General features: G+C 48.9%; 1 protein-coding gene across 1 annotated transcript in view; it reads left to right on the top strand.

Moving 5' to 3' along the window:
* The window catches only part of PLCG2 (phospholipase C gamma 2), a 150,225-nt gene that overhangs the window by 49,765 nt on the left and 80,030 nt on the right, over nucleotides 1-20,430 (top strand). The window contains exons 2-6 of the mRNA XM_082605758.1: nucleotides 5,470-5,613; nucleotides 7,846-7,939; nucleotides 8,642-8,689; nucleotides 17,200-17,284; nucleotides 18,794-18,877. Coding sequence (XP_082461884.1) covers nucleotides 5,470-5,613; nucleotides 7,846-7,939; nucleotides 8,642-8,689; nucleotides 17,200-17,284; nucleotides 18,794-18,877 — 455 coding nt within the window. The remainder of the gene's footprint in view (nucleotides 1-5,469; nucleotides 5,614-7,845; nucleotides 7,940-8,641; nucleotides 8,690-17,199; nucleotides 17,285-18,793; nucleotides 18,878-20,430) is intronic.

Genomic DNA, 20,430 nt, shown 5'->3' with positions numbered 1-20,430 from the left:
GTCCTTTGTCCACCCCACCACCCAATAAAAGCCTAAAAGAGAATCCTTGCCTCAGGCTTGGCTTCCAGGGAACCGACCTATGACATGTGCAGAGCATTAGCGCTGTGCCTGGCATATAGTAAGGGCTCTGTAGGAGCTGTACATGACTATTATTATTGCCTTTATTTTTATTATTTTTTATTTTTTATATTTTCGCGGTACACGGGCCTCTCACTGCTGTGGCCTCTCCCGTTGCGGAGCACAGGCTCCGGACGCGCAGGCTCAGCGGCCATGGCTCACGGGCCCAGCCGCTCCGCGGCATGTGGGATCTTCCTGGACCAGGGCGCGAACCCGTGTCCCCTGCATCGGCAGGCGGACTGTCAACCACTGTGCCACCAGGGAAGCCCTATTGCCTTTATTTTTAATCTCAAGAATGAAGCTAGTGTGTCTGTAAGACCTTTGGAGGTCAGGACTGTGTACATCCAGGAGAATGTCTGGCTGACAAAGTATGATGAATAAGTACTCTGCGTTTATGGATAGGAGGACTCAGTATGTCAGTTCTTTGCAACTTGGTGTTGAGTCAACACAATCACAATCAATATCCTAGCAAATTACTCTGTAGATATTGACAATCTGATCCTAAAGTTTATACGGAGAGGCAGAACACCCAGCATGCCCAGTGCAGTATTGAAGAAGAACAAAGTCAGAGGTGTCTGCTGCCGTACTCTGAGACTTACTATAAAGCCATAGTTATCAAGACAGTGAGATGCTGGGGAAATAATAGACAATTAGATCAATGGAACAGAATAGAGAAAACAGAAATAGATCCACACAAATCATCAACTTGTCTTTGACAATGGAACAAAGGCAACCCAATGGAGAGAGCATAGTCTTATCAGAAGCATGATGAATAGGCCAGTACTTATCCCCGGAAAAGAAAGGGGGAAGTGATCAGGATGACGTCATGGAGGCAGGCAGTCCCGGCTGGCGAGGGTGGATGCCTGCGGCCCTTTCCTGGGCCAGGGCTGGCCTCCAAAGGATCCTTGCGTGCCCTGAAGTGAAGGGTAGTGTAGGGATGGTCAGGGCTGCTTGCATCATCAGAGTGGCTGTTTACATTTTCTTCTTTTCCCGTCTCGCATGTTTCTTTCTCTCTGACTCTGTACGTTGCGTGGTTGTATCTCCCTCCCTCCTCATCTGGACGGCTTGTCTTCTGTTCCTGTCTGGCTGTCTCTGCCCCTCCTTTACCCTGTCTGGTTGTTGCCGTTTGTGTGTGTTCGTATCTGTGTGCGTCTGTCTCCCTCTGCCTCCCCCTCTGTCACATCTCCACTCTGTCCCTGTCTGTGTCCCCATCTCTCTCTGTCCGCTTCCTCTTTCGACAGCTATTTATTGGGCCCCACTGTGTACCAGTTGCTCTGCTAGGGGTGGAGATACAGTGGTGAGGAAAGATGCACCATCTAGGGAAGGAGCCATGAATCCATGGTTCACACCACTAAGCACTTGGCCTCTTCAGTGCTGTGGGGAAGAGGGGCTTGGTGTGTGTAATAGCAGTAGTTGGAGGGTATTCTGTGCGTCTGACGGTGATTGAGCTGAAACTGAAAGGGAGAACGTGGAGCTAACTAGGCTAAGAGCGTCCCCAGCAGAGCCAGCGGCGGTGTCCTGTGGGGGAGTGAATGCAAGCTGCTGGCCAGTGTGGCTGGAGCACGACAGTGAGGATGCACAGTTGATCCAGATGGGGTCGGCAGGGTCATCCCATGGCCTTGGTTCTTAGTCCTAATAGCACTGGGATGCCATCGGCAAGCTTGAAGCCCAGGGGTGGCTTGAGCATGTCTGCATTTCATAGAAAAGACTGTGGGGGTAGCTCCTGGCTACTTCAGTAGCACAAGTGAGAGGTGACAGTGGCTTGGATTATGGTGTTGGCCCTGGGAATGGGTAGAAAATAGATTCAAGAGTGATTTAGAAGGAATTGATAAGACTAAGTGATTGCCTGAAGACAGTGTTACATTATCTGAAATTTTTTTATTTAGTTATGAATGCATCAAATTTTTATTATAATTTTGCTGTAAGGAAAAAAGCTCACAGTTGGCCAATTCAGAAATTCCCTCTTAGAGATATTTTATGGGGAAAGAGAATGGTTAGATAATCATTGTTAGAATAGCTAGGAAAAAAAGAGTATTGCTTAAGGTCACTAGACTCTTAACTGGCAGTCAGCTGGGTTGGGTAAGTAACTGATTTCTGAGAACAAACATTTAATACCTCAGATGTTCTCAGATAACTGCTGAAGCAGATAAATCAACAGTGCCGATTTAACCCCCCAGAAGGCTGTGAATCTGAGCACGCACAAAGACTCTGTGTTTTGTTGTTAGTTTTTGAGGAATGAAGGACCCCTTGACCCCACCCCCACCCCCACCCCCATAATAGGACCACCCATAATTAAGTGGGTTTTTAAAATTTTTTTTTAAATTTATTTTTGGGCTGCGTTGGGTCTTCATTTCTGCGCGCGGGCTTTCTCTAGTTGCGGTGAGCGGGGGCTGCTCTTCGTTGCGGTGCGCGGGATTCCCATTACGGTGGCTTCTCTTGTTGTGGAGCACGGGCTCTAGGCATGCAGGCTTCAGTAGTTGTGGCTTGCGGGCTCTAGAGCGCAGGCTCAGTAGTTGTGGCGCACGGGCTTAGTCGCTCCGTGGCATGTGGGATCTTCCCGGACCAGGGCTTGAACCTGTGTCCCCTGCATTGGCAGGAGGATTCTTAACCACTGCACCAGGGAAGTCCCTTGATAAGTGTTTTAAAAAACTTTTTAGTTTGAAATAACTTTAGACTCATGATGACATTACAAAAATAATACAGAGTTTCTGTGTACCATTCATCCAATTTCCCCCTGTGATAACATCTTTTATAACCATAGTTGTCAAGCCCAGGATATTGACTCTGGTAAAATATTATTAAATTACAGACCTTAATTAGTTTTTTTAAATTTATTTTTTATTAAATAATAGTTGAATTACAATATTGTGTTAATTACTGCTGAAGAGCAAAATGACTCAGTTATGCATGTGTATACATTCTTTTTCATATTCTTTTCCATTGTGGTTTATCACAGGATACTGAATATAGTTCCCTGTGCTATACAGTAGAACCTTGTTGTTTATCCATTCTACATATACCAGTTTGTATCTGCTAATCCCAAACTCCCAGTCCAACCCTTTCCCACCCACCTCCCCCGTGGCAACCACCAATCTATCCTCTATGTCCCTGATTCTGTTTCTCTTTTGTAGATAGTTTCATTTGTGTCATATTTTCTTTTTTCTTTTTTTTTTTTTTTTTTTGTGGTACGCGGGCCTCTCACTGTTGTGGCCTCTCCCGTTGCGGAGCACAGGATCCGGATGCGCAAGCTCAGTGGCCATGGCTCACGGGCTCAGCCGCTCCGCGGCATGTAGGATCTTCCCAGACCGGGGCACGAACCCGCAACCGCCGCATCGGCAAGCGGACTCTCAACCACTGCGCCAGTAGGGAAGCCTGTGTCATATTTTAGATTCCACATATGAGTGATATCATGTGGTATTTGTCTTTCTCTTTCTGACTTATTTCGCTAAGTGTGATAATCTTTAGTTGCATCCATGTTGCTGCATATGGCGTTATTTTGTTCTTTTTTATGGCTGAGTAGTCAGACCTTAATTAGTTTTCACCATTTTTTATGTGGACTGAAGGGGGTCATTCTTGGGCTTTTGTTTTGGTGTGTAGTTTCAAGGAATTTTATCACATGTTTAGGCTTGTGTAGCTACCACCACACACAGGGTACAGAACAAATGCTGTTTATTTAAAGTCTTTTCACTTTACTTCATGATTCTTGTCCCCCAAACTGTTTTCAGTCTAGCTAGATCCATGGTAAGAAAGTGAAAAGCCTTTAGTTCGGGCTTCCCTGGTGGCACAGTGGTTAAGAATCCTCCTGCCAATGCAGGGGACACGGGTTTGAGCCCTGGTCCGGGAAGATCCCACGTGCCGTGGAGCACGTAAGCCCATGCGGCACGACTACTGAGCCTGCGCTCTAGAGCCCTTGAGCCACAACTGCTGAGCTCACGTGCCTAGAGCCCATGCTCTGCAACAAGAGAAGCCGCCGCAATGAGAAGCCCGTGCACCGCAACGAAGAGTAGCCCCCGCTCGCCACAACTAGAGAAAGGCTGTGTGCAGCAACGAAGACCCAACGCAGACAAAAATAAATTAAAAAAAAAAAAAAAAAAGGCTTTGGTTCATTCCGTCCCCTCCTCCCCTAATTTAATACTCTGTCTCCTCCTCCTATTGTTATGTGTGAATGGCTGTGAACCTTTCCTGCCAGTTCAACTCTGACTTAAAATGCCTTTGTTCACTTGGGTCTGTTTGCTTCCCTGATCCCAGGTCAATGCTGAGGTCTCTGTCCCTACTCTCTCATTTCCAGGAATACCTCTCTTTCCTGTTTCTCTCTTCAGTGTAAGCACAAAGATGTATGTCCCAGGATTCTTATGGTTACATGTGACAGAAACTCACTTCCCACTAACCAAAGCAAAAAAGAGAATTTATTGGGTCACATAGGTAGCATGCTCCAGCGCAGAAGTGGCTTCAAGCCCAAATGGACCCAGGGCCTCAGTAGTGCATCAGGGACGAATCTTTGCTTTCTGTATGGCAGGCCACATGGACCCTGCTATCCCTAGACTCACGTTTTGTCAGCCTGGCAGCAGCAGCGGGAGAAATTTGATGAATAGCTTTGGCCAAATAAATAAGTCCCAGGGGGATGCCGATGGGCCCAGCTTAGGCCATGTGCTCATCCCCAAACCCATCACCGTGCCAGGGGTGGGACATCTTGGTCATTCCTGGGACCCTTGGCCCCTCCTTTGGCTTGTGGTGGTGAAAGGTGTCGGGATGTGGATCATCTTCACGTTGATCACGTGAAATGGGTTCATCCCAGGAAAAGGTGCTTTTTTGACAGAAGAAAGGGAGGAAAGGATGGGGGGACTTGTCACTCTGTGGCACTCCTTAGTTCACGGGACATCCTATGTCAGGAAGGGGGGGGTCTCCCTTGCATCAGGTGGCCATCCTGTGAGGGGAGGGGGTCATTCTTGGGCCTAATGGCCACCCTGTGTGTGGGGGGGTCACCCTTAGATGGCCATCCCATGGAGGGAGGGGTCACCCTTGGGTCAGGTGCCATCCTGGCCAGGTAGGTTTTGGCTAGGAGTGAGTTGGCATCACGTGGCAGCGGGGGTTCCAGGGAGGATGGGTTTCCTCTTTTTCTGTCATCTATTGCTGTTCAACAAGTTGCCCAGTACTTAGTGGCTTAGAACAACAAGCATTTCATTGTTTGCACATAATCCTGCAAGCGGGGCACGACTGTGGGGCTGGCCCAGCTTGTCTTCACTCTGGGGAGTGAAGAGCTGGGCTCTGTGTGTCTGGGGTGCAGGCGCATGGCTGCAGCCTCAGATGGAGTGAACTCCAGCTTCTGACTGGCTGATGTTAATTTTCCTTCAGTGGATATCATGGAAATAAAGGAAATCCGCCCAGGGAAGAACTCCAAGGATTTTGAGCGTGCGAAAGCAGTCCGCCAGAAGGAAGAGTGCTGCTTCACCATCTTGTACGGCACCCAGTTCGTCCTCAGCACGCTCAGCTTAGCAGGTGGGTGCATGACATGTGCTTTTCTCCCTCCCTGGGTCTTTGTTTCCTTCCTAGAAAGTTCACTAGCAGGATGCTCACACCTGCCCGACCGCTAATGCCCGTTTAGGGTGTCATGGTTTTGAATCCTAACCCTGTCCCTTGCTAGCTGTGTGACTTTGGGTAAGCGACTCAGCCTCTCTGAGCTGCAGTTTGCTCAGCTGTGAAACGGGGAGCCTAATAAAGCTGACTTCACTGGCATGTGGAAAGGATTATGTTAAGGGCCTACCTGGCTCGTGCAGAAAGCTGAAGGCAGGGTACATTTTTCGTCCAGCAGAGTCTGGTCTGCACCATTTATTCAGCTTAACTGATCCAAAGGAACTATCCTGAAATGTTCCACCTCACACATGTAAACATGCGTACATGCACTTACAGTAAACGCATACGTGCACACACACACGTGCACACACGTAGACACACGTATCTGGAGGTGAGATTTCAGGCCATCCCTGTGAATCCACCAGAAAGTCAAAGAGGCCTCAGAGCAGCCAGGAGAAGGGCTGTGAAAAAGCTCAGGCACTTTGCTCAGGGGCAGAAGCTTGTAGCTGCCTTCAGGTCTAATCCTAGAATTTATTGACTTAGAACTTGATGTACAATCATGACTGACGAGAGAGAAAATAAGTAGCATTAAAAGTAGACCAAAGTGGGGGGAAACCGTGAAAGCTGAGTAGCGTTAGAGACATTTAATTTAGGGTCAGGGAGGGACTTCCCTGTCGGTCCAAGTGGTTAGGACTCCGAGCTTCCACTGCAGGGTGCCCGAGTTTGATCCCTTGTCGGGAAACTAAGATCCTGTAAGCCATGCAGCACGGCCAAGAGGAAAAAAAAGTGAAAAGACAACCCACAATGTAGAGAAAAAAAATTGCAATTCGTATGCCTGATAAAAAACATACCTAGAATATTTAAGAACTATTACAACTCAGTTATAAAAGACATAAAATTTAGGGTCAGTTAGGTCTCATTGGTTTGATTTCTCACTCATGCTTGCATCAGGCATCTTTTGAGCATATGCTCTGTGCCAGGTTGTGCTAGATGTCAGTGGGGCTGTAGAGAGGAATAAGACCCAGTTGCTGCCTTTAAGGAGCTCACAGTCTACTTGGAGAGACAGACGTGTGGACAGGAACTTAGAGTACTCTGTGATAAGAGCAGTAGTCCAAACATAAGCATGCTGGAGGAATACACAGTGCCTCATTCCCTGCAAGGCTTTGCAGGGGAGGTGACTTTTCAACTGGGTTTTAAGGCATCGGTAGGAGTTGGGATGAAAGAGGATGGATGGTCCAGGGAGAGGACGTTGCATGTGCCAGGGCTTGGAGGAGGGAAATTAGCAAGCTGGATGTAGGAAGTGTTGGGTGGACGTCTGATTGATGGTGTGTAGCAGGAGGCAGAGATGGGGCAGGAGAGAGGGGCCCATGACCGTGTCCCTTCAGAGCTTTGTCCACGTAGCCCCCCTGCAGGCTGAAGCCTGGGTGCTCTTCTTGGTAGGGAGGCCATGAAAGCCCAAGCAAGACGTGGAGCCCAGGATGCCAGGGTGATGTCTGGATCCCAGCTTCTTATTTACTGGCTCTGGGATAGGTCCCGTCACTCTTCTGAGCTGTAGTTTTCTCCTCAGCCACACGGGAAGAGTGAGAGCAGAAACCTCAGCATGCTCTATCTAGACTAGCAAACTCCCTAGTTTGGAGATGTTTAAGAACTGGACTAGTTGTTTGCATTGCCATCTCCACTTTACTGATTAGGAAATGAGGCACAGAGAGGTTACGTAACCAAGTGAACATCACACAACCCTGAAGTGGTATACTGGGACTTGCCGATGATGCCAAGCTCTTAACTGGTACTTGTTGCCGCTTCCCTTACAGGCATCAGCATCACCTACTTTGCACCCCTCTCTCTGGCCTTGAAGGGAAACAGGGGAGATGCTCAGGGCTGCTCAGGATTGTGGTACAAGTTATCCCAGGTCCTGCCTCTTGTTCGTTAGCATAGGGCTAAAACTCTTTTAAAAAGGCACTGGCTTGTCACCCCTGCTGTAGGAGGCTCACTGTGGGCATATGGCTTCATCTGAGACAAAAAGTAGGGCCTAGGAACCAGCACAGGCTCCTCCCAGCCCCATGGTCTGTGTGGGGCTGGGAAGGTGGGGCGGGGGTCCCTAAGCAGCGGTCTGTCTTCCCGGGGAGTAACAGCATTTCTGTCCCCTCACCTCTGCAGCCGACACTAAAGAAGATGCAACTAAGTGGCTCTCTGGCTTGAAGATCTTACACCAGGAAGTGATGAGTGCATCCACCCCCACCATCATTGAGAGGTGACGGTTTTGGCCTGTTTACCTCTGTGTTCGCTCACTCAGGCATTTATTCTGCTCCCTTTAGCCAACATGGTGAAAAAAAGAAAAAGGGAACATTGTGTCTTGGAGGCTCATTGAGTGTCCTGTATGCAGTAGGTGCCCATTAGTGGCTGTGGACTCTCCAGCATCTCACAGAAAAGCCTGTCTCAGTGCTGGGCCTTGGTCTTGGCCTGCTGGAGTGTGGAGTGCACTGGGGCTGAGAAAGAAGCTCGTACTGGTGTTGGGTTTGAGGGGAGGGCCGGAGGCTTGTTTCTTAAAGGATTTAGGAAGAGGGCTTAAGCTGACTGATCAAAGGACCTCAGGCTTGAGGTCTGGGATTTTCCACCTGCCACTCCCTTTGGGTGGGATTGGTGTGTGAATTACTGTCCCTCCAGCAAACCAAAGCCCTCTGATTTACACCATTTTCCTTACCAGCTTTTTGGGGAATAACTAATATCAGAGGGAATTGTCAGTTTAAAGATTGCCAACCTCTGTCAAAGGGGCCTCTTGGCTCAGCTGGGGCATTTCAACCACAAGGAGAAACTGCTTCTTCCCAAGTCGCCTGAGTTAGAAAGTTGGAAAACCTTCCTTTTTGTTTCCAGTTTCCTTTGTCCCATCCTATAGAACTCACTTAGACTTGTGCTGTTTTCTAACTTACTTTCTTTGTCTCAACTCTCTTCCCAGTTGGTTGAGAAAGCAGATTTATTCTGTGGATCAAACCAGAAGAAACAGGTAAGATTCACTCACATTTTTGTAGTTTTCTCCCGATAGTTTTGGACTCCGATGTTCATTCTTCCTTTAAACATTCTGAGGGGGTTGGAGCAAGTTCTCTGCTGTGGAAAGTGCCTCATGAAGTTAGGTTTGACTTACAAGGTGCTGGACACAGTGCTAGGTGGTGGGGGTCATGGTGACAGAATCTCCACCCGTGCGGGACCTCACTGCAGTGGAAAATTCCAGTCCGTCTGCAGAGGTGCCTCCTCTTTTGTGGAGCACTTGCAGCCCGTCCTTTAGGCCTTCACGTGTGAGCCCCTTCTGTGTCCCGGGGAGAAACAGGATCACCATGGTGCCTGCCCTTTCTCTGTGGTGGGTGATTGACCATCAAGAGGTAAACCCAGTTCAGTAGCGATGGTCGTAAGGGCTGGGTGGACATGAGTGGGGCGATGTGATAACATGTAATTCAGTGTCCTTGACTGGTTCACTGAATAGCACGTCTTGGAGTGGTTCCCTGTCAGCACACAACGCTCCATGCCAGACATTTTTGTATCAAATGCGGTTTGTCCTTGGATGGATGCAGTGTAATTCTCTAATTGATGAGAAATCATTTCCTTCTTGATCGACATGAAGTTGTTCCTGGTCCTTTATTATCATACTGTGAAAGCCTTCACATCTCCCTTTTTGTACACTTAGGTGATGAGGGTATGAGCAGGATAAATTCCCAGAAGAGGAATTCCAGCGGCCAGGTGTCATCGGGTCTGAGATTTTTGAGAGAGGTGGTAGCAATTTCTATTTCTACCAACAGTGCAAGAAAGTACTTGTTTCACTATGTCACCAGAGTTTGACCTTTATTAATCTGACGGGTAAAAGGCAGCAGTGGATTTTGGCTTAAATTTGCATTTCCTTGTTTATGGGTGAGGTTGAACATCCTCTCCATTTTATTTCGGTTATGATCCAGTTCTTGTTAATAATGTAATGATGGGCTTCCCTGGTGGCACAGTGGTTGAGAGTCTGCCTGCCGATGCAGGGGACATGGGTTCATGCCCCGGTCCGGGAAGATCCCACATGCCACGGAGCGGTTGGGCCCGTGAGCCATGGCCGCTGAGCCTGCGCATCCGGAGCCTGTGCTCCGCAACGGGAGAGGCCACAACGGTGAGAGGCTCGTGTACCACAAAAAAAAAAAAAAAAAAAAAAAAGATAAAAAACCACCATTTATTGAGTACCCAGAATGCCAGGCACTGTACTAAGCACTTGACAATCAATTGTATCATTTTAGCCTCACATCAGACCTCTTTGAAAGTTTTTAAATGTTTTTCCTTCCTTCCATTCTCCATTAAGAGGCGTCAGCGTCATAAATGAGGCAGCAAGTAACCTCTACAACTCACCTCTCTTGTTCCTCAAAGTCTTTCCATCCCTAAGGCATTCTAGTGTCAGGCTAGTGTCATCTATCACTTGTTGATTTCAGAGCCTCTGTGGTCTCTTGTACACGTGCCCCACGGGATGCTTTGCAGATGGTAACCATGAAGCGGTGAAAAGTTTAGTGACGTTGCTAGGTCAGCCAGCAGCTCACTCCGTGTCTCTGTCCGTCTTCCTTTCACTCCCTCCTCCTCTCAGCCAGCGTTCTGTGGTCCCACACCTGGGCTCCGCCTGTGTTACGGAGGGTGGATCAAACGAGGTCCCCGCGCTGGGGGATTTTATACACACTGGCCTCTTTCAGTCTCGGAGGTGGAGCCTCCCATGACTGTTTCCCTTCCCTGTGGCCTTGGCGTGATTCACAGCTGAGGCTGGCACAGAGCTGAGAGAGGGAGCCCTCCTGGGCCCTCTCTCCACATGGTGGGGTACGGCGTTGTTGATCTGGTTCCACAGTCTGCTTCTCCAACTTCTGTTGTCAAGAAGTGGGAGCCTCCCTCCAGCTCTCTCGCTCAGAATGGATTCTTGCAAGTCCTCCGCAGAGAAGTCCTTTCCAGAACCTTCAGCAGAGAGCACGTCTGTCTCTGGCCATGATTCCTTGTTCCTTGCTTACTGTTCCCGCTCCCCCACCTCCCTTCCGCTGGGCACAGCCCTGCTGCTCTGTCAACACGTGGAAAATCCCACCTTTCCTGTGGTTCTGTGAGGCCCAGAGGGAGTTTTTCAAAAGGAACTTGACCAAGGTGCCAATGAAAGGGCAGTTGACTTCTGCCAGTCTCCCTCCTTTCCTGTCTCGCATAGTGGTCCCGTTTCCTGGAAGAAAACAAAGGAGCTGCAGCACAAAGGAAAGAGTCTGGGGATGGGAGGCAGACTGTGGGCTGGCCCGGCTCGGGCAGTGTCCAATCCCGGGTTTTTGTTGGCCTGAGCATGTTTCCCTTTTCAGCCTCTCGAGAGGCAAAATGGCAGCAGCTGGCATTTGCTGAGGACTCACTTTGTAACACCCGCCGCTCTGAGCACTCTCCTTACTTAGGGAATTGGGGAAAGCGTATGGAACGAAGGCTCTCAGGCTGGTGAGCTGGGCCCCCTCTGGTCCATTTTATGAGGATATGAGGCCAGGAGAGGTTAGATCACTTGTCCACAGCAACCTAGCCGGTCAGCTGTGGCTTACCTGATCACTAAGCTGGTAAAAGGCAGAAATCTTCCCTTCCCCACTGTGACCTCCTTTGACTGAAAAGTACGTGTTGGTTTCATTGTGGTGAAATATACATAACGTAAGACTTGCCATTTTCAGTGTACACTTCTGTGCCTTCCTGCTGCTGTGCTGCCATCACCACCCGTCTCCAGAGCTCTACCCCTCTTGCAAACCTGAAGCTCTGTACCCGTTAAGCCCTCACTCTGTTACCCTCTCTGCAGCCACTGGTAACCGCTGTGCCAAAAAGGTCGTTGAGGTTTTTCTGTAAAATGACCCAATATTTTCTGTCTCTGTGAATTTGACTCCTATGGGCATATGTGTGGAAGGATGCTGCATTTTGTGACTGGCTTACTTCACCGAGCATGATGTCTTCGTGGTTCACCCACGTGACTGTAGCAAGTGTCAGAATCTCCTTCCTTTTTAAGGCCGAATAATATTCCACTATGTGCATATAACACATGGTGTTTATCCGTCCATCTGTCCATGGACACTTACTCCAGGTGCTTCCACCTTTTGGCTATTGTGAGTATTGTTGCTGTGAATATGGGTATCCAGTCTCTGCTTTCAGTTCTTTTGTGCATTACCCAGAAGTGGAATTGCAGGATCAAATGGTAATACTGTTCCATTTTTTGATGAACTGCCTACTGTTTTCCACAGCAGCTGCAACCATTATACATTCCCACCAGCAGAGCAACAGGATTTCATGTTTTTCTCACTTCCTTGCCAACACCTAACCTCCTCCCTCCCTCCCTCCCTTCCTTCCCCCCCCCACCCTCCCTTCCCTCCCTCCAGCCATCCCAGTGAGTGTAAAGTAGTATCTCATTTTGGTTTTGATTTGCATCTTCCTAATGACTACAGATCTTGAGCATCTTTTCATGTGCTTTCTGCCATTTGTATATCTTCTTTGGAGAAATATCTAGACAAGTCCTTTGCCCATTTAAAAATATCACATGGACTTTTTTTTTTAGATATGGTAAACAAGCCTATGTTTTATTTAATTTTATTTTTTGGCCGTGCTGCAAAGCATGTGGGATCTTAGTTCCCTGACTAGGGATTGAACTGGCACACCCTGCATTAGGAGCTCAGCGGCTTAACTACTGGACCACCAGGGAACCCCAAGCCTATGTTTTTTGTTTTTCTTAAACATCTTTATTGGAATATAATTGCTTTACAATGTTAATTTCTGCTGTATAACAAAGTGAATCAGCTATACATCTACATATATCCTCATATTCCCTCCCTCTTGAGTCTCCCTCCCACCCTCCCTATCCCACCCCTCTAGGTGGTCACAAAGCACCAAGCTGATCTCCCTGTGCTATGTGGCTGCTTCCCACTAGCTATCTATTTTACGTTTGGTAGTGTATATATATTATGAAAGTAACTCATGTTCGTTATAGAAAATTTTGGAACTACTGAAAACTAGAAAAAATTGGTGTGAATTTGACATTAAGTGGTAGGCACTGTTTAACTCTGGGTACAATTGTTTTCAGTAGATTTCCATCCTCAACTTTATTTATTGGTTTGTTGTTCATTTTACTTCATTAATATGTAACTATACATATGACTTTCCATTGTGTTCTTCTTTAACTAATTTAAAAATTTTGGAATAATGTTACGTTTAGAGAAAAGTTGCAAAGATGGCACAGAGATTTCTCATATACCCCTTTGGCCAGTTTTCCCTGCGGTTCACATCATTCATGTCAAAACTTGACAGACCACATTTGCTCTATGACTGTTAGGTAAACCCTAGACTTTATTGGAATTCACCATTTTTTCCACCCGTGTCCTTCTCCTGGTCTTGGATCCCACCCAAGACCCCACATTGTACTTAGTTGTTCCGCCCCTTTGGTCTCTAGGCTGTGACGCTTTCTCCATTTCCCTTGTCTTTCATGACCTTGACAGTTTTGAGGAGTAGGTCTCAGGTATTCTGTAACATGTCCGTCCGTTTGTGTTAGTCTGATATTTTGGTCATGATTAGAGTGGAGTTAAGGGTAACCTGAGGTTGTGTTTGGGAAGAATATCACGGAGGTGAAGGTCTTTTTCTTCACCTCGCTCAAGAGGTGCCTGCTTTCACCGTGGCTTGTCAAGGGTGATGGAAACCTTGATTTCCTGGCCAAGGTGGCGTCTTCCCGATCTCTCCTTTGTAAAGACCACCCCCCACCTGCCCCCGCTCTATCTTCTGGGAACCAGTCACTAAGTCCAGTCCCCGTGAAAGGAGGGGAAGCTGTTTTCACCTTAAACCAGGAACATGTTTACATTTTGTTGCAACTCTCTGGGAATAGTATTAACGCCTACGTTGTAATTCAACCAATGGGCTCTGATATTTGGCTTGAAACGTTGCCTTTTGTTTGTCATCTAGTTTGTGTCCGGTTTTTCCTAATGTTCACAGTTTCACTGAATTGTGTTCAGAGGGAACGTTATGGAGCGACCCTCACGGGAAGCGTTTTCGGGGTCATCGTAGGGTTCTCTGTCTTAGTGCCAGGCTGTCCCGTTGGCTGGACGCCCTCTGCTTTCTTAGAGTCTTGCCCCTGTTATTGCTGTTCACACCGGTGGGGTCTCTTGAGGTCGGGGATCCGGCTGGTTCGGTCTTTGTAGTGTTGGTCAGATGAACGAAGCCCTCCCTTTTCATTCGCAGACATAGCATTGTAACAAGGGACAACCAGAACGTTCTCACTTTGGAAGCTTTCCTTATAACATTTCCAGACCTGGGGAGACTGAGTCAAAGGCGTGAATCGTTTAACATGAATCTTGGCCAGGTTTCCACAAACCCCCTCTTTTTGAGTCTTTAGAGTTTAGTTGCCTCTTACCTGGGAATTAGGTTCTAAGGTCAGTGCATTAGGTGAAAACTTCTTCCGTCAAAATACCCCTTGCGAAAGCCCCTGACCCTTCGGGGGTGGGGCGTGGTCACTGGAATTGCCTTCCTCAGGGTGAGGCTCACGGGCTGAGTCCTGCAGAGGGGCCAGCAGACCTACGGGCTGGGAGCAGGTTGTCGCTGTGGACATTTCTTTCCCACTTTGCCCTTTGCCCCTCGGCATACGACACTGACTTTGCATAAACCGAGTGTGCACTTCCTGTTCTTGCTCAGCCTGGCCTTTAGGAGACGGGAGGGTTGGGCGTGCAGGTGTGTGGTCCAGTTCTGTCTTCAGCAGGCATGCAAATAGGTTCCCTGCGGTCAGCAGTCCTGGCTCTAGCACGTCGGACAGTCTGGGGGGGCTTTACCCACAGAGGTGCACTGCCTGTCCTGCAGAAGTTCTGTTTCACTGGGTCTGGATGGGGATCATGAATTTGCATTTCTAACAAATTTCCAACTGATGTTGATACGGGCGTGCGTTCCAGGGACCCTGCTTAGAGGAGCAGGCTTCTAGAGCTGCACTGTCCACATGTGACTATTTAAACCTAAAGTAATTAAAATTAAATAAAAATTTAAAAATTCAGTTCCTTGGTCACCCTAGCCACATTGGACAGCCCTGATACAGAACGTTTCCGTCATCCTAGAAACTTCTATTGGGCAGCGCTGAGGTTTGAATCTCAGCACTAACACTTACTGGTTGTATGAGTTTGGGTAAGTTACTTAACTTCTCTGTGCCTTAGTTTCCTAATCTGTAAGAGAGATCATAGTTCCTACCTCCTGGGATTGGTTTGAAGATTCAGTGGGTTCCTTTGTGATGAGTGCTTGGCCAGTGCCTGGCTGACGGTAAACACTAATGAATGTTTATTACTATTACAAGAAGCCAGGGGTGGTGGAGGTGTTGGTTACCAGCCTCAGGGTGGCAGGTAAGTTTCCTGGGGCTGCCAACCTCAGTTGTTTGGTAAAGGCTGCCCCAGGGTGCAGTGTTGTAGGATCTGGGACCATGCCAAGCTGAGGAGGGACGCTGACATGATTGTTAAGTGCCCGTGGGGAGGGGGTAGTTCCTGCCATCCCTCCCCAAAGGGATTGCCCTGGTTCCCTAACGCACCATCACAGGCTGAGCCTGCAGGAAACAGAATCTGAGATGGGGGTTTGTGTGCAGGAAGCTTATGGGGAGTGTGTGCATGTCCACACCTGTGAAGGCAGCTGGATTGAGATGCAGTCACAGTCACGGCCTCAGCCGGCCCGTGGGGAGCTCCGGGGAGGCCCTGCAGAGCTGTCCTGAGTTACGGCCAGAGGGCACACCATGATCTTGGCTGAGATCTGATGACAAATCCTGGACAGGGAGAGGGGTGAAGTTGGGAGCTGCTGGCTTCCTACCCACCGGCAGCTCCATGGGCCAGTCCTGGTCCACATGCCCAGAGCGGGGAGTGAGGGTGAGGTGCAGGTAGGGTAGTGGAGTGGCTAGTCCCTGCACGGGAGTCCAAAGAAGCTCTTTGGCCCCCACCTTTACCTGGGGGCTCAGTTGCTCCACTGTAAGGCGGGACCTTTGGCGCCGGTGGGCTCAGATGCCCCAGTGCTCAGATTCTCGTGCCCCTGGGCCCTGTGTTTGCTCCACTGGCCCACCGGCAGCTGCACTGGCTCCCAGCTCCCCAGTCCCTTTGTTCCTGGTTGTGGGAAGGTTTCTTGGCCCCGTTTCTGCCTGGAAGTTCTGGGTTCCCCAGGGGACAGTGACCTTTTCCTTGGTCCTGGATGAGCCCCCTTGGCTACCAGCTTGGCCACACCCTCTCCCTGCCTCGTTTTATAGCTCCATCCCCCGCCGCTCCTCTCCCTTCATCCTGCCCTGGCCAAGCTCTTCGTGGACACCCCGGGGGCAGGGTCCGAAAGGGGGTCTCAGCCAGCCTGCTCGCTTCCTTGCGCGGCCAGCCCCGCCGGGCCTGCCAGGGGCTTTGTGCTGCCCTCACCGTCTCTCTGGGAAAGCCCTGGGTGCCGGCCCCAGGAGTGGCGGGAGGTGGGGAACACGTGGCCCATAAAGGTCTCCCATGTTAGGGAGGCTGTTAGATGAGAGACAGGGATGCTGGAGGTGGGGACACTGGGGTGGCCAGGAGTCCTCTTGGCGGTCTCCCGGGGCAGCTGCCGAGTGTGGCCTGCTGCTTCCTCCCGGGCGTGCTGGCAGAGGCCGAGTAGACAGTGTGGCGGAAGCTGGGCCGTTTCTGCCCACAGCCCGGGCAGACTTCCTTCCTGGCCCCGCACAACCCCTTTCTAGTCTGACGTCTCCAAGAAGGCAGAACAGTTTTCTGTGGCCACACCAGAGGCCGCCCAGACCACCCTCTCTCGCTCTGCCGGACGCTTGGCTGTGCAGCCACGAGGGTCTGGATCTCATGCCCTTGACCCGCCACCCTCCATCACTGTTCGTGGCATTCCCTGAGAGGCTTCAAATGCAGTGGTTACAGGCAGACCCAGAGGCAGGCTGCACTGGAGTCCGCCTCCACTGCATGCCAGCACCCGACGTCTCTGAGCCTCGGTTTCTTCACCTGCTGCATGGAGTGATAATGGAGCCCACCTCCTCAGGTCGTCAGACCAGCTCCGACCTCGAGCCGCATACCCTGCCCCCATCCCCGTTGCCTGTTCTGAACCTTGGGGTTCGAGAATGCATACTGTGTGGGGGGTCAAGCGTAGCGAGGGGCGAGGTGACGTCATTGCCTGGAGATCCCCGGGGTAGCCTGGCACATAGTAGGTGTTCAGAGAAGGTTGGCTCCTTCCCCTGCCTGCCTCTGGCCTTCAGTGACCTCCTCTTGGCTGGAACCACTGTGACATTTCATATCTGCCGAGGTCATCCAACACCATTTCTGCCCACACTGCGAATCTCCAACGTGATCCGTGTCCACGGCCATCCCTGAAGGGTGGAGACCAGCCTTTGCACATCGGGTGTCTTGATCCCAGAGTCTCTGTTCCCAGTTAGTGCTCACTAACAGCTGTTGGCAGGTCTTCTCGTAGAGATGGGAGCTGACGGGAGCAGCCAGATCCTCCACTCGTGACACCCCTCAAGGCTGATGGGGCTGGGGTTCCCCTCTTTTGCAGCATTAGCCTCCGAGAGTTGAAGACCATCTTGCCCCTGGTCAACTTCAAAGTGAGCAGCGCCAAGTTCCTCAAAGATAAGTTCGTGGTAAGTCTTGTTTCTCAGCCTGGCGACTTTGTGAACCCAGGGCTACATGTGCCTTTCCCATGAAGCCACTACATGCCTTTGAGCTCCATTGAATGGTGCCCAAGGAAGTCCCCCGCCTCCAGATTCATCCATCTTAGTCCGGACAGAGGGATTGTGTGAAGATCTTAAGCCTGTGTCCTCAGTCATGGCAGAGGACGTCATCCACGAAGACCATGTTCACCGAGCTGCTTGACTTGGGACGTTTCCGCCAGTCCAGCTCTCCCTTTCCCTCGCTACCCCACAGCCTGTTTTCCTTTTAATAATATGAACACGTGTTTCTTCTGGAATATATTAGGCAAGATTCCTTATGTAGGTTGCCAAGGACTTGGCATTTTGTATTCAAGTCCTGATAGCATAGTTGTCAGAGGTGGCTCTTCTCTGCCCTCCCCCTCTCCTCGCACCCCTCCCTTCATCCACTGTTCCTTCCTCCTGCCCCTCCTCCCGCCCCTCCATCCCTCCTTCCGCCCATCATTTAATTTGTTTATGTTCTTGTGTAATTAAGCCGTTGGTAGACCTAGGGTGGGTCATTCCGTGAGTGATGGGGTAGCGTAGGTCAGGTGGGGCTCTTCTGAAGGGTGTAAGGATGGAGGTGATCCATAGGCATTCTTTCTGGCCTTCAGAGAGAGATTGACTCTCTTCAAGGAACCCAACAACACTCTATCCCAGTAGCCCCAGTTGGTGGCCTCACAGGGGCATGTCACAGGATTCCTCAGCGGAAGAAGCCCATTCATTTTTACACCAGTGAGCTCCCGGAACAGTTCACCCACTTTATGGCTTATCAAGCCGTCTTTTGGCCCGCCCCCATCCTTCGAACTAGTCCAAGAAGGCAAAGCCAGAGAACGGTGGGGACTGACGGAAGAGAGATGGGAGAGGCATTTACCACTGACCACCACGTAGTTGGAATTTTGTTCTTTATCAAGCCTTTACCAAGCAGGTGCTACGTGGATGTTATCTGGTTTGGTTTCAAGGAAGTCCAAGGAGGGTAATGGTGGTTCTCCCATTTTACAGATGAAGAAACGGAGGGTCTGAGAGGGTCAAGTGATTTGCCCGAAGCTGTTAAGCCATTCAGGGGGCAGACCTTGACTGGAGTTGAGCTCTGTTAATTCTAAAGGCTCGGTTCATTTTCTTATGCTTTTAAAAATGACCTATCTGTACACACCCTATAAATATGTCTAGATTTGAAAGTGTCTTCTGCCCCCAAAAGGAGGAGTTCTGCGTTATGGCTCTTGGAATTCTGGCTAAGATCCTTCCCTTTTGCAGAGTCAAGGGAAGGATCTTTCCAGGGATCCCTGGTGGGTATGTTCTCCAGGCAGATAAATTAGGAAACTTGTGGACAGTTGGGTTCAGAGGAATGCAAGTTTGATTTTAACCAGTGTTGTAGCAGAGCCATGGTATTTCTGTGAACAGGGAAGAGGCATTCTTGTGGTGGACAAGAAAAATCGTGCGGTCACTTGTTTTTTATATTTACAGGAAATAGGCGCACACAAAGATGAACTCAGCTTTGAACAGTTCCATCTCTTCTATAAAAAACTTATGTTTGAACAGCAAAAATTGGTAAGATGATTCTTTTTTTCCCATTCACTTTTTGAAGGTTTTGATAGTCTTATTTTACCTTACTTTTCAAAATTGAAGTATAGTTGGTGTACAATATTATATGAGTTACAGGTGTACAATATAGTGATTCATAATTTTTAAAGGTTATACTCCATTTATAGTTATTATAGAATATGGGTTATAGTCCCTGTGTTGTACAGTATATGCTTGTAGCTTATTTTATATGTAATAGTTTGTACCTCTTAATCCCCTACCCCTATACTGCCCCTCCTCCCTTCCCTCTCCCTACTGGTAACCACTAATTTGTTCTCTCTATCTGTGGGTCTGTTTCTTTTTTTGTTATATTCACTAGTTTGTTGTATTTTTTAGATTCCACATGTAAGTGATATCATACAGTATTTGTCTTTCTCTGTCTGACTTATTTCACTTAGCATGATACCCTCCAAGTCCATCCGTGTTGTTGCAAATGGTAATTATTTCATTCTTGTTTATGGCTGAGTAGTATTCCACTGTGTGTGTGTGTGTGTGTGTGTGTGTGTGTGTGTGTGTATATATATCCCATCTTCTTTATCCATTCATCTGCTGATGGACACTTAGGTTGCTTCTGTATCTTGACAGTTATTAATCATGCTGCTATGAACATTGGGGTGCATGTATCTTTTCGAATTAGTGCTTTTGTTTCTTTCGGATATATACCCAGGAGTGGACGTGCTGGGTCATATGGTAACTCTATTTTTAGTTTTCTGAGAAACCTCCATACTGTTTTCCACAGTGGCTGCATCAGTTTATATTCCCATCAACAGTGTAGGAGGGTTTCCTTTTCTCCACACCCTCCCCAGCGTTTGTTATTTGTGTTCTTTTTGATGATGGCCACTCTGATGAGTCTGAGGTGGTATCTCACTGTGGTTTGGATTTACATTTCCCTGATGATTAGTGATGTTGAGCATCTTTTCTTGTGCCTGTCGGCCATCTGCATGGGTAAGATGATTCTTGAGCAAATGATCGAATGATATTTTTGTTTCCCCTGTGTTTCGAAGTCCGGCATGTTCCTAAGAGACCCATGAGAAGTGTTCTGTCTCCCTTCTAGTCAAGGAAATATCAAGTGGGAATGGCAGTGACATCATATTTTCATCTATTAGATTGGCAAAAGTTTTTTTTTTTTTTTTAAAGAAGATGTTGGGGGTAGGAGTTAATTAATTAATTAATTAATTTTGCTGTGTTGGGTCTTCGTTTCTGTGCGAGGGCTTTCTCTAGTTGTGGCAAGTGGGGGCCACTCTTCATCGCGGTGCGCGGGCCTCTCACTATCGCGGCCTCTTGTTGCAGAGCACAGGCTCCAGACGCGCAGGCTCAGTAGTGTGGCTCACGGGCCTAGCTGCTCCACGGCATGTGGGATCTTCCCAAACCAGGGCTCGAACCCGTGTCCCCTGCATTAGCAGGCAGATTCTCAACCACTGTGCCACCAGGGAAGCCTCGGCAAAAGTTTTAAATGTTATAGAGCTATGGGGACAGTGTGGGGAAATGGTGCTCTCATACCTTCACGGTGGGAATATGAG

Source organism: Mesoplodon mirus (assembly GCF_964341445.2).
Source record: "Mesoplodon mirus genome assembly, chromosome: 19".
In the NCBI taxonomy this organism is placed as follows: domain Eukaryota; kingdom Metazoa; phylum Chordata; class Mammalia; order Artiodactyla; family Ziphiidae; genus Mesoplodon; species Mesoplodon mirus.
This window is presented reverse-complemented; position numbering and strand designations above follow the sequence as displayed.